This window comes from Triticum urartu, chromosome 7A (assembly GCF_056163025.1).
Source record: "Triticum urartu cultivar PI428250 chromosome 7A, HENAU_Tu73, whole genome shotgun sequence".
In the NCBI taxonomy this organism is placed as follows: Eukaryota; Viridiplantae; Streptophyta; class Magnoliopsida; order Poales; family Poaceae; genus Triticum; species Triticum urartu.
Genome location: NC_141879.1, coordinates 102,052,398 through 102,065,502, shown reverse-complemented (window position 1 = coordinate 102,065,502; position 13,105 = coordinate 102,052,398). Strand labels below are relative to the sequence as shown.

Below are 13,105 nucleotides of genomic sequence, written 5' to 3'. Positions count from 1 at the left end.
ACCCGCTCCGATTACTGCGGCCCGCTCCGTCTCGCGCGCTTCTCCAAATTTCGAATCCCGTGAGATCCGGGAACCGCAGGACAACCAATCGCGCCGAAGATTTCGCACCAGAACAACACTCGAGGATTATCAACATAATCCACTCAACGACCTCTTAATTGATCAAGGCGACTGAAACAAGGTTGAAGCTTTAGCACGATTTTCAGACTCCAATGAAATGCCTCCAAAGCGTGCAATCAAGTCGGAACCAACTTCAACCCTTTTTCACTCGGACCTCAATCCATTCGGGGGCTAATGATGATGACATGTACCTAGGGTAGGGTCATAGGCCTGACCTAGACACCCTACCCAAGGATACTAGCCTAGAGTCAAAGACATTCAAAGTACAACCGAAGATACCGACTGAAATCACCTTGGAGTCCAATCCACTCGACCAGATATACCACTCAGATATCTCAATTACACTCGACTAAGATAGAGTCATTTGACCATACGAAGAATCACTCGGAATACAGAAGATCTAAAGCCACCCAGGATAGCAACGGTCAGGCATTCACTCTGTAGTCTTAAAGGTCATTTATAGTCCTTTATAGCTAGCGTTACCAGTAACGCCTTGTCTTAACGAATATTGAACCCTGTGTAACTGAGGGCTAGAGGGTTCCGGCGCACTCTATATAAGCCACCCCTCCCCTCTGGCACAAGGGTTCGCACCCCCTATAACTTTCACGCATAATCCAGTCGACCAAGCCTCCGGGCACCGAGACGTAGGGCTATTACTTCCTTCGAGAAGGGCCTGAACTCGTAAATCTTGCATGCACATCCTCACCGTAGTTAGGACATTGCCTCCTCTTACATACCCCCTATTCTTACTGTCAGACTTGCTCCCACGACAATGCACTCCGCCCGGGAGCATTGGAGAGCGGCGCGGACGACCATCTGCTCCTCGAGGCTGCAAGGGATGAGCTCCCAGTCCTCGTATCCGGACATGTCTAAGTCGGATCCAGGCGCCGCCATGGAGAACACCAGGGTTGTTCTGAGAGGAGCTTGCTAGTGTGGGAGGGGAGAGAAGTGGAGTGGAATACGACCAGGGTTTCAGCCGGAGTGTGAATAGGGTTCATTTTATTTGGGCCGGATCAGACCTGGCGGGTGCGCCCGGACGTCCCTATATCCGCCCAAGATCATCTTGGGCTGGATATGGGAAGGGCCGATCAGTCCAGCGTTTGGGCTGGCTATGAGAAGTTCGGTTCGGTGACGTTTTTGCGTCCCGACACTAACCGGGCAGCCCGTCCGGACGTTATGGGTCTGGTTGTAGATGCTCGCATGCATTTCAGAATCAACTTTGACCATTTGTTTCGTCAGCAAAATATTTGCTATCCCCATAAAAAAATATTGTTATATATCAGTAAAAATACTACTAGTATAAAATTACATTCACTTTATGGGCAAAGTACTTTGTACTGTACATGCTCTAAAAGAATACGAGACCTCGAATACCCACGATCTCAAATTATTTGTTCTCGACTTTAGGGTCATAGCCGTAATTTACTTATTTTTAGTAGCGCGGCTGACCGGTGGGCGCCTCCATCTCCATGTATGACGCGATGATGTGCACACTCCGGAAACATGTCCACAGTCCACACTCAACTCCAATACAGTGCTCCACCCGATCTGCCGTGCCAGTATAAGCCTTTCCATCCTCGCGACGGCGAGAGCGAGACCTAGCAAAAATGGGGATGCAGCCACAGACAGAGCAAGGAGGGGGCGGCGCCGCCGCGGCGAAGGAAATGGAGGAGGAGCCGCACGTCGAGCGACTTCCCGCCGACCTCCTCGCGCACGTGCTCTCCCTCCTCTCCTCCTTCCACGACCTCGCCATGTACGTATTACTACCAATAATCATGGCCGCGCCATGGTTCCCAGGCTTACGTACGGCTCCATTGTGCCGAGTGATAACTCGCTTATATTCTGGTCGTCGTCAGGGCCGGGGGAGTGAGCCGGCGGTGGCGCCAGGCGGTGGGACGGTCGCTGGCGACGCGGCGGCGACTGAGCTTCGCGGGACAGCGCACGGGCGACGACTCCGCCGCGCGCCTCGTCCGCGCCGCCGTCAACCTCCGCGACCTCGACGTGTGAGTAGATTGGTCGACCTGTTCCTGATCAGATCAAACTGCATTTTCAAGCTTATTTCTATATTTATTTTTTCTAACTCTGTCTCACCGTGAATTTTCTTGGTGAAGTTCGCGGGGCTGCTGGGGCTGCCACATCACCGACGGAGGGCTGCTGCAGATCTCCACGGCGGAGTGCGTCGGCAAGCTGACCGCGATCTCGCTGTGGGGATTGGCCGGGATCACTGACAAGGGCGTCGTTCGTCTGGTATATATGCTCCGTTTTCTCTTCCTTTTTTGATGCAACTGCTTGGTTGTATTCTTCTGCAACGTTGATAGGATGGCATTGTCACGTCACGTGTATAGCACAAGGATTTCAGTATGGAACTGTGAAGTCGCTGGATGTCGTCATATATTTATTAAGCCGGAGCATTCGTGATAATTGGCTTTCAGATAATTGATCTTACACTTTTGCTTCGATACACCCTTTAAACATAAAAAAAGCTGAGATTGCTCGATACCCATTCGTAATCAAAGGCATAATAGCCATATTATGAAAAAGAGGCCACCCGCCGCACGCCTCACCCGCGTCTTATACGTAGACGAATACATTAGTACAACAAGGGTCAAATCCTATTTGGCGCCTTCTGCGCCCGATACAGGCGTTTTCACAAACGGGCGCACAGCCCCCTCACTTTCCTTCGCTACTAACGGGCCGGCCCATCTGTTTCTATATAATGCAAAAAAAGGACGCTCCAGCGAAGATCGAACCTGCGACCTCCTGTGGCCCATCTGTTTCAGATAATTGATCTTACACTTTTGCTTCGATACACCCTTTAAACACAAAAAAAGCTGAGATTGCTCGATACCCATTCGTAATCAAGGGCATAATAGCCATATTATGAAAAAGAGGCCACCCGCCGCACGCCTCACCCACGTCTTATACGTAGACGAATACATTAGTACAACAAGGGTCAAATCCTATTTGGCGCCTTCTGTGCCCGATACAGGCGTTTTCACAAACGGGCGCACAGCCCCCTCACTTTCCTTCGCTACTAACGGGCCGGCCCATCTGTTTCTATATAATGCAAAAAAAGGGCGGTCCAGCGAAGATCGAACCTGCAACCTCCTGTGGCCCATCTGTTTCTATATAATGCAAAAAAGGGCGCTCCAGCGAGGATCGAACCTGCGACCTCCTGCTTAATGAGACATTGCAACAACCACCACGCCGCCTAGGCAACTATGTAAATTAGCATATTTTATCCCCTTTCTTCTTGCGTCTTTCCTTTTTCCCTTTTTTCAATTTTTTCCAAATCCGAGAAATTTTCTTTCTTCACGTTTTTTTGAAATATTTGTTTTGTACAAATCGATCTTCATTGCCGAAATGGAAAGTTTTATATGCATTTGATCGATGAAAAAAACGTTGCGTCACGTGCGGCCAATGTTTTAGTATTTTTTTCTCCGGGAAAATCCCAGGAAATCCATCGAGCGCCGAAAAAGGATGCAAATTGGCGTGCGTGCTGTCGATGTTGATGAGAACGTGTGGAAAAAGTTTCGGGCCATTTGGTAGTGGTGAAAACAAATACTCCTTCGGAACCCCCCTCCGGAAGACCGAAACGGTGCTGGTTGCACATGGTCTACGTGATCGCATGCATGCAATTGCGCCAGACTGTGCAGACATGTGGGCAACTGTCCAAGACGTGGCCGGCCACTTCCCTAACCGCCGACCGCGACGTGGGAGACGACGGGGTTGGAACCGCTGGCATGGGAGATCGGGATGGTTAGAGGCGGCCGTCAATGCGGAGAACGGCGACGTCCAACACCGGGCCGGCCACCGGCGACGGCGGTCTTCCACTCCTCAGCCCACCCGCGATGATCCAGATCAGCCGCCGCGTGATCGCCGTGCAGCAGGCCAGATCGATCGAGTCCTCGTGCAAGTATTTTTTTCCCTCTACTCGGGTGGCAGGCTACTCGGGCGGCAGGTGGGATCGATTGAGTCCTCTTGCAAGTTTTTTTTCTTCTTATTCACATGTACTCGTATGACCGGGATTGTACGTCTACGATACAAGGTGGGTATACGTTTCTTCCGTATGACCTTTCTGTCCTTCTACGTTTTGTTGGGGGGGGGGGGGGGGGGGGGGGAGGGTGTACCGAAGCACTCCTCCTAAGAAAATGTAGTTTGGGTACATAATCTGCATGTAAAAGATATTCGTGCAAGTATCCAGAGAACTGTTTTTTAATCTGTTATATGAGTCGAACGAGCTTTACATATGCAAAGGTTACTACTAGTATATTCTGAGTTACCATATCAATTAATTTGTTTGTGGTTTTTCAACTTTTCCTTGCAGGTTTCAAGAGCACATTCTTTGCGGCATCTCAATATTGGTGGAACATTTATCACCGATGAATCCTTGTATGCCGTTGCAAACAACTGTGCAAATCTGAAGGTATATATGTTTTTCTTGCTAAAATTTAGGATTTTAGTGTGCAAATGACGGCCTTAAAACAGTTGAAGATACTCTGTTGCAGCCTGCCTCAGCACGATACGAACAAAGTGAAACTTCATTCAAAAATTGAACACTGAAGCCATTATTATATTATTAAAAAGAACATATGACGCCGTCTGTAGAGTGTTCGAACATACTTTGAATTTTCAGCATCAGTTTTGCTGCTGAGCCTGCGTGCACGCAACCACTGACGTGCCGAGTTTTCTTGTGCAGAGCATCATGCTGTGGAGCTGCCGCCATGTCACGGCGGCCGGCCTGGTGGCGCTGGTGAGCAAGTGCCCGGAGTTAGAGTGCATCAACGTCGGCGGGATGAGGGTGTCGCCGGAGAGCTTTGCCGGCCTGCTCTCCATCAGCCCTGCTCTGAGGATCAGGTCCGTCCCGGAGATCGTCAACGCCAGCGTTCAGGTTTCATGAAGGAAAATGCGCTGCCGTAATCCAGTGGTTCATGCAACTGAAAATACAAAGATTGACGAGAAGGATTTGTGGCGCTTTTTTATTCCTGGTGTGTTCATGCTCTGTCTGTATGTGACTTGTGTTACAACAAATAAAAATTAGGGTTGCCCGTCCATAGCCCACCTATGTTTTTCCATCAAAATCAGGCACACAAAAACCCTATCAACATTCACTTGTTACCGAGAGGTGAGGAGCACCTATTTGTGATCGGTGGATCTTTGTGAGCATGATTATAGCCACTGGAGATTCAAAAAATGCTCAGAAATACATACTTGTGCTGTGCATTAGTATAGATTTTGTATGCTTCGGTACAATCTCCTAAACACATCAACAGATGTGATCTCGTCATCCATTTTATAATAAAGGATACTATAGTCTTTTAGAAAATACATCGCCTCGCCGCCTGTGTACGCCGCGCTGGGCCGGTCCATTGACGGATGTTGTACACTTGTACGATCAGTTCGCCAGGGAAAAATGTCACAAAAAGATTAGTGCTAGGTGAGGATTCCAACACGCGACCTCCTGCTGTAAAGAGTGAGCTTAGAGCATGTACAGCCGGATTTGACAAATTCAACTTCTCAAACGCCTTAAATAGTGACTGGTCACCTTTAAAAAAACGCATTCCACATCTGGACATCTCAATTACCATATCTCAAATCCATACAAACTCATGTAACTACGTCGACGCACACGCATCGTCCAGCCAATTCGCCTCAGTTCATTTTTTTTCTGCCAGAAAATTGCCGTGCTTGTAAACTAAATTTGTCATCCTCACGTCAACTAAATTGATTTGTCATGCCTAAAAATCATTCCCGAAAATATTAGGAACGCCGAGTTCATAATCTTTCAGTCTAGTTATTAAATCTCCCAACTAATACCGTTGTACAGGTCCAGGGACCTATCATCAATTGATTGATCTTTTTTTCAAACGTGGCGGGCAGGGGTAGGGCGGCTGCACGGCGCAGCGCCGTCCGCACAATCCAAAGGCGCCCCTGCTCCAACCGTGCAGGAACAAGAATCCAAGCCCCGTCTGTCCCCGCTCTGCGTCGTCCACTCGCGCCTCGCGTCGCCCTCCCGCCGCCCGCATCACCATCACGTGAGCCTTCGCGATGCTGCCGGCCCGCCGCTGGTAGTATAGTCCTCCCCTGCTTTCCTCCGCGCGGCCGGGGAGCCAGAGAGCGCGAGCTCGAGAAGCAAGCGCGCAGGAGATGGCGGGAGACGACGCCCGGACCGGCGCGGTGGCGCCGGCGGAGGAGGAGCCGCACGTGGAGCGGCTTCCGGCCGACATCCTCGCCCACGTCCTCTCCCTCCTCCCCTCCTTCCACGACCTCTCCATGTAAGAACCAAGAACGCGCCCGCCTTTGATTGATTTCCATGGGCACCGCTTCTGCTCTATCTTGAATTTGGTGGTCGTCGTCGTTCGCCAGGGCCGGGGCAGTGAGCCGGCGGTGGCGCCGCGCGGTGGGCCGGTCGCTGGCGACGCGGCGGCGGCTGAGCCTGGCGGGGCAGCGCACCGGCGACGAGTCCACCGCGCGCCTCGTCCGCGCCGCCGTCAACCTTCGCGACCTCGACATGTATGTGAGCCGATCGGTCAATCGATCACCTGAGCAATCATGGCCAATCAAACACTCAATTCCCGCTCCACATCCCCAACTATAGCTTAATCATATCTTTCTAACTCTCTCCGCCCGTTCTTGGAGTTCACGAAGCTGCTGGGGGTGCCACATCACGGACCAGGGCCTGCTCGACATCTCCTCGGCGGCGTGCGTCGGCAACCTCACCTCCGTCTCGCTGTGGGGGCTCGCCGGGATCACTGACAAGGGCGTCGTCCATCTGGTAATTAATTTCCTCGTCGGTTTTTCCTCCATCGACCAAACTTTTTAATTTTGATGACACATGCCCACCAAATTGTCAAACTGATGGTGTGTTCATCGATCCTATCTACCACCGGCTATTGCTATCAGCCTATCATAGTGTAGAAGGTGGATTTGGATACTGGATTCTGAGGTCGCATCGCGCGGGATGTCGTCAGGCATACTATTATGGCGTTGCTTTCAGAATAATTCATTGTACAGGTCAATGAGTGGACAATATACGCTTATCAGAACCATTTATTATGTGGGTCTGAAGAATCGTACTGATGCATGGTTCCCAATTTTTTTAAACAAACAAAAAAAAATCATGAATCCACTTTTTTTTTTTGAGGGAATGAATCCACTTGGTTACGTCCAAAAAGTCAAAAAAATATTTTTGCCAAAGTTAATCTGAACTACAAGAAATCTGTACTTTGTTGTGATAATTTTTACCAATATGAATTTGTCAAACCTGATTCAATTCCCTGCAGGTCTCAAAGGCTCGTTCACTGCAGCACCTGAACATTGGTGGGACATTCATCACTGACGAATCGCTCTATGCAGTTGCAGACAGTTGTGCAAACTTGAAGGTGTGTATGTTTCTCTTCCCTGAACTTTACTGCTTCCTTTGGAACAGCTCTCGTGTATCAAGCTGCAGCTGATAAATTGTCTGAAATAAAAGGGCCTAATTAAGCACGTTAATTTATAGTTTGGAATATTAAGTGGTGTATGCAGTTCATGAAAAAAAAAGGAACAGTTATTCGTACATGTCATGCAAGTAGGTTAGTTGGACCTATCATGGAAAATGAACTAATTGTCATTAGTCAAGCTCAACTCTCTGGATGGAGATAGCCTCATGATTATTGCACTTTCTTGGGTACTTTTTAGTTTTTACAGTTGAGCGGCTCATTTCAGACTTTATTGAGATTTGCAGTTAAGGTTGAGAGTAACAATAAGGTTGCTTTGTGGACTTCTTTAGCTTTATATGCAGCCATTTCCAAGCAGCTCATATCACTTTCCAAGGCATATGATAGTTTGATTATCCGTGGACGATTTCTTTCTTGTTCAATGCCCTTTTTCAATAGTCTCGAAGAGAGAAAAATTACTTTTTTATTTATTGAGTCACAACCGAGGTCGTGGTAAATCCATGATAAAAATAAACTTTATTTACTATAAAAACAAACTTTTGAATTCAACATTATTTCATGACTGCTATTTCAAAGTCTATCTTTTAAGGGGGAATGGAAATAAAAGTAACCCCACTTTCCTCATTCCCTCTCTATTGCATGGGTGGAAGAACTAAAATAAAGGATTCTGAAGAAAAAAATTAGACCCTCGAAATCAATTTTTATGAGTAGCGCAAACGAGTTGCGATTTCTTCTTATTCCTACATAACATCTAGTTACAAGAATTTGAAATCGTAAATAGTGTCGGAATGAAACTTCATTGGACAGTAACGGGTTTGAGAACGGTGTCCACTCGGAAAAAGGAGAATATACATCTAATTTTATATAAATGTCACAAAATCTCCAAATGGATTTTGGACTCCTTTAAGCCCAACTTTAAAAAAAATAAAAAAATGTTTCAAAATCTAAAAAGTATATGAAAACAATCTCACATGTTTATATAAATGTGAAATCAAATTGTTGGTATCTCCAATTTGAGTACACACAGCTTACACTGGTTCTTTGTAGAAGTACTAAGTTGGAAAAAAAGTTCAAATGAATAACATGAATATACAAAAATTAAAATTCGAACTGTCGGTGCATGTTATGATTGCTATGATGTTGGTACCAAGTAAAAAATAACACCCACCCCACCCCCACCCGAAAGAGTAAAAATGGCTTATTCGATCAAAAGCGAACACTACTAATGAGCAAGAGTTCAGATGATCCGAGCACAAACTAATTGTCAACAATTAAACATTTATAAAATCTTTAATTGGTCACACCTAAACTTGATATTATTACACTCAAAATAATTCTATGGAGCTATTCTGTTAGGTTCATACACTCTAGAACACCCCACGAAGTTTGTAGATATTTAAGATTACTATTGATAATGACACATAAACACAATTGTAATAGTACAATGAAAATGCGTAAATTAGTTTGTGAACTGATGTGCTACTTTTGGTTTTCCCAGATTTGGAGAAAATTGTAACAAAATATTCCTTAAGGAACCCCATTGAACTAAGAAAAATACTATTACAATTTTCTTAGTTCAGCATAAGAAATGCATATGTATGGATAAATATTAGAATATGACAAATATGTATATTACTATAGTGTGGTTTAATTATTAATTGAAATGGCCATCGCAAAATATTATTTAAATGGGTGTGCCGAAAATAAATACATGCAATGCATTAGACGAATAGATAAGTTATAACAAAGTAAAAGAACATAGTTATGACTCATACTTTGTTATGAGTTGGTTGTGTCTTTTGTTTGTGTGTTCTTTTTAGGTAATGATTATGTTTGGGTCGTGCTATCTTTTAATGATGTAAGAGTCATGATTAACTTTAGTTTCTACATTTCTTGCCGGTGTAAAAGTCATAATCTCTCCACTACCGCCTCTTCATTAAAATATAAGGGTTGTGACGATGTTGATGTATATACATACAACTCTTCTGTGTGGTATAAAAAAAGTTAAATATAAATAAATACAAATAATTATTTTTAACTCATTTTCGATTTATTAGCACTAATGAAAAAATTATTGGACTATTACAAATAAATGTATTAATTTAAATTTCTATTTGAATAAAAGTCTCACCGATTTTGTACTCAATTATTTGTGACAAATACTCATTTATAAATAGGTGCATATATTTGAATTGTTCAAAAACATGTTTGTTTGGGGAGACGTATAAATTGGAGAAAAATTCAGGTCTATTTTTTAAAATGTTATCAAATCATAGCATAAATTATTAAACATAAAACAAGTTAGCAATATCTATTAAGAAACAAATATTAAGGGACAACTCATTCAACTTGAAATTGTTAAAATTATCTATTTTTTTATTGTTTTTTATAAGTTTTCTAATATTCAGAACAATTCTTGTGTTTAGCCATATTTTCCAATATAAGCTGTATCATACACCATTTCTCGATCTAGCTAAATGTTAGTGATTTTTTTTTTTGAGAAACTGAATAAACAACTTGTTGATACTATTTTCTTCAAAGTGTAGTTACTAAATTAATGGAAAATATTTAAAAATAATGACTCAATACTTCAACTAGATAATATCAAATTTAATACAGAAAAATTAGTCAAAAAAGACACTCAAAGTATATAGTATGAAATACTGAAGTAAATCAAACTATATGTTACTCCCTCTAAACAAATGCAAGACGTTTTACTGTTTTAGGTCATTGGATCTAGAATGTCTTACTTTTTTTTTGCATTTGTTTACAGAGGTAGGATTTTGTTAGCATATACTCGCTCCGTCCCAAATTAATTGGGTTAACTTTATACTAGCTTTAGTACAAATTTAGTACAAAATTGAGTCACTTATTCTGGGAAGGAGGGAGCATATAAGAAAAAGTTGTCCTTGGCCCAAAAATGGCCTGACAAGAAACCACGTCATCACCTTCCAATTTGGCAGATGGCCAAGGTTGTACACATACATAGTCCAGACAATATATTGCCGTTATGTGGTCCTCAACTACACGCTTATATTACCTCAACTACAAACTATAATTCAGTGCTGAAACGAGGATGGTTCCCATGGACTATATTTTGCAGAGTATCATACTGTGGAGCTGCCGCCACGTGACTGAGGCCGGACTAGTAGCACTCGTGAACAAGTGCCCGGAACTGGAGTGCATCAACGTTGGCGGGATGCGGGTGTCGCCGGAGAGCTTCGCGGGCCTGCAGTCCATCAGCCCCGCCCTGCGGATCAGGTCCATCCCGCAGATCCTCAACGCTGACGTGCAGGTCGCCTGAAAGAAAAAAGATACCACTCTTATATACCGCAGTCCATGGCTCCATGGAAATTACTATTGGAAGAAAAGGTGAGAATCAAGTGCTTTATGCCGTTCTTGATTCAGGTTGTGTTGATGTGTTGACAGTGTTGTGCATATGTTGACTTGTACATACATGTTGTAAAGAATAAAAGTGTACATACTCTGCAAAACTATGCATCCGGACTGTTCAAAAAGTTGGATGCTGTACAGTTACAGATTCATTTTCAGTTCATTTGTGAGATCAATTTGACAATAAGTTCCTTTGACTGAGATGTTCATGCCGGTGGACTAGGAACAGGGATCTCAATGTTATCTTTTGGGTCTTTTTGCTGTTTGTTTATTCACTGTTTAGCATTGCTTGAGTAATTGATGCTAGAGTTTCTCAGTTGGACCATGTGTTCCACCAAGATAACCTTCCAAGATGGAAACGTCTCGCCGGCCATACGCTAAGCTGTGAGACAAGGACGCGAACCCAGTCAAAGGGGTAGCTGCCTCTGTTCTAACTGTCAATAGCTGCACGAACAGAGTTTCGTGGGTTGGTTTGCTCTGACGCCATGGATGGAGAAGGCACTAGCGTGGGATAGCACGTCCAGTGAGTGAGTTGACTCACTCATGGGTTAGTCACCTGAACCACCCTACTACAAGACTTGCCGAGCCTACGAAATATTTCATTGTACAGGTCAAGGAGTGAGACAATATATACCAAAATTCATTCTGCAGGCCTAAAAATCGTAAATTGTTTTCAGTTTTGCCATGTTCATTAAAAACTTGTTTATTTATGTCCAAAAAAGTCAAAGAAAAATGGAAGAGCAAAACTGACTGAGGCAACCGTACTTTGTTGTGCTATAAAAAAATGAACGGGTTAATCCAAACTACGAAGGCAACCCTACTTTGTTGTACTAATAATTTTACCAATACGAACTTATAAAATCTAGTTCTCTGTAGCAATGGCGGAGCGTGAATCAAATATTAGGAGGGGCCAAATGAGTGTATATGGCATAGAAAAGGCTAGGATGATCAGAGACGCCGGACGATTAGTAGAGCAATTAGCAGATAAGTAAGTGTATTTGGTAAATTTTCCTTTTGGAGGGGGGGGGGGGGGGGGCAGGGCCCGGAATTGTCCCCACTACGCTCCGCCACTGCTCTGTAGGTTCCAAGGGCACTTTGGTGGGACATTTATCACTGACGAATCGTCCTATGCAGTTGTAGATCGTTTCGCAAATCTGAAGGTATGTATTTTTCTCTTCCTTGAACTTAAGAGCTACTTTGATTCAAAAGAATTCCAAAGGATTTTTGAAGGATTAGAACCCTTAGGATTTTTTTTATATTGGTTGTTTGATTCGTAGGATTGAATTCTATAGGAATTCTTCCTATGGAATCATGTGTACTACATTTCATTGAAAATCTAGCATCCACTCTAACCTCTTTTTTCATTTCTTTTGTTTTTCCTATGGCATCAAACACTCCATGCTAATCCTATGGGTTTCAAGTGGGCATGCCACTCCAATCCGCGTTTTGAGAATCCTACGAATAAAAGAGGGCCTGGAACAGCTCTTGTGTAGCAAACTGCACCTGACAAAGTCTCCCGAAATAAAAGGGCCTAAAAGCACATTATTTGGTACTCCCTCCATCCGGAAATATTTGTCATCAAAATTGATAAAAGGGGATATATCTAGACGTATTTTAGTTCTAGATACATTTCTTTTCATCCATATTGATGATAAGTATTTTCGGACGGAGGGAGTAGTTCGAATTATGAAGTGGCATTAGCAGTTAATGAAGACAAAACTACTACATTTCATGCAAGTAGCTTGGTTGGTCTCAGCATGGAAAATGAACTATAGTAATTGTCCGTATGCAAGCTCAACTCTCAGGATGGAGATAGGCTCATGATCGCATTCTAGGATACCTTTTAGTTTTCATAGTTCTGCGACTTATTTCAGACTTTGTTGAGGTTTGCAATTAAGGTTGAGACAAAACACCCGCAAAAAAAAGGCTGAGAGAGAATAATATGGTTACTTTGTGGAGTCCAGTTAGCTTGTTGTGTTTATCTATTGAGAACTTCATCGGGCAGTGACGGGTTTGAAAACAGTGTTCACTTGGGAAAAGGATGATGTACATCTTATTTTTGGAAATGCTCGCAAAAAACCTCCCGCCTCCCCACCAGGTCCGTCCACCGCTTCAAGTGCATCTCCCGTCCTGGCGCGTCCTCATCGCCGACC

General features: G+C 44.1%; 2 protein-coding genes across 3 annotated transcripts; both read left to right on the top strand.

The window, feature by feature from the left end:
* Window positions 1–1,652: 1,652 nt before the first annotated feature.
* LOC125523765 (F-box protein At5g67140-like) lies at window positions 1,653–5,305 on the top strand. Its single transcript, XM_048688835.2, has 5 exons — window positions 1,653–1,873; window positions 1,977–2,123; window positions 2,232–2,367; window positions 4,448–4,546; window positions 4,820–5,305. Exons 1-5 carry the CDS (start codon window positions 1,728–1,730, stop codon window positions 5,018–5,020), a joined length of 729 nt encoding a protein of 242 aa, XP_048544792.1. The 5' UTR covers window positions 1,653–1,727; the 3' UTR covers window positions 5,021–5,305.
* A 706-nt stretch (window positions 5,306–6,011) lies between these two features.
* Window positions 6,012–11,149, top strand: LOC125520434 (F-box protein At5g67140). Of its 2 annotated transcripts, none has more exons than XM_048685352.2 (5): window positions 6,012–6,395; window positions 6,487–6,633; window positions 6,769–6,895; window positions 7,404–7,502; window positions 10,663–11,149. In XM_048685352.2, exons 1-5 carry the CDS (start codon window positions 6,268–6,270, stop codon window positions 10,861–10,863), a joined length of 702 nt encoding a protein of 233 aa, XP_048541309.2. In that variant the 5' UTR covers window positions 6,012–6,267; the 3' UTR covers window positions 10,864–11,149. The 2 variants fall into 2 exon arrangements, with proteins under 2 accessions (XP_048541309.2, XP_048541308.2); XM_048685351.2 differs by having other exon boundaries at window positions 6,760–6,895.
* The last annotated feature ends 1,956 nt before the right edge of the window (window positions 11,150–13,105 follow it).

Bases quoted from the DNA above. Each gene is read 5' to 3' on its own strand.
- LOC125523765 (XM_048688835.2), top strand. From the start codon at position 1,728: ATGGGGATGCAGCCACAGACAGAGCAAGGAGGGGGCGGCGCCGCCGCG. The intron at 2,124-2,231 runs GTGAGTAGATTG...TTCTTGGTGAAG, and splicing joins AACCTCCGCGACCTCGACGT to TTCGCGGGGCTGCTGGGGCT. The intron at 2,368-4,447 runs GTATATATGCTC...TTTTCCTTGCAG, and splicing joins ACAAGGGCGTCGTTCGTCTG to GTTTCAAGAGCACATTCTTT.
- LOC125520434 (XM_048685351.2), top strand. From the start codon at position 6,268: ATGGCGGGAGACGACGCCCGGACCGGCGCGGTGGCGCCGGCGGAGGAG. The intron at 6,634-6,759 runs GTATGTGAGCCG...CCGTTCTTGGAG, and splicing joins AACCTTCGCGACCTCGACAT to TTCACGAAGCTGCTGGGGGT. The intron at 6,896-7,403 runs GTAATTAATTTC...AATTCCCTGCAG, and splicing joins ACAAGGGCGTCGTCCATCTG to GTCTCAAAGGCTCGTTCACT.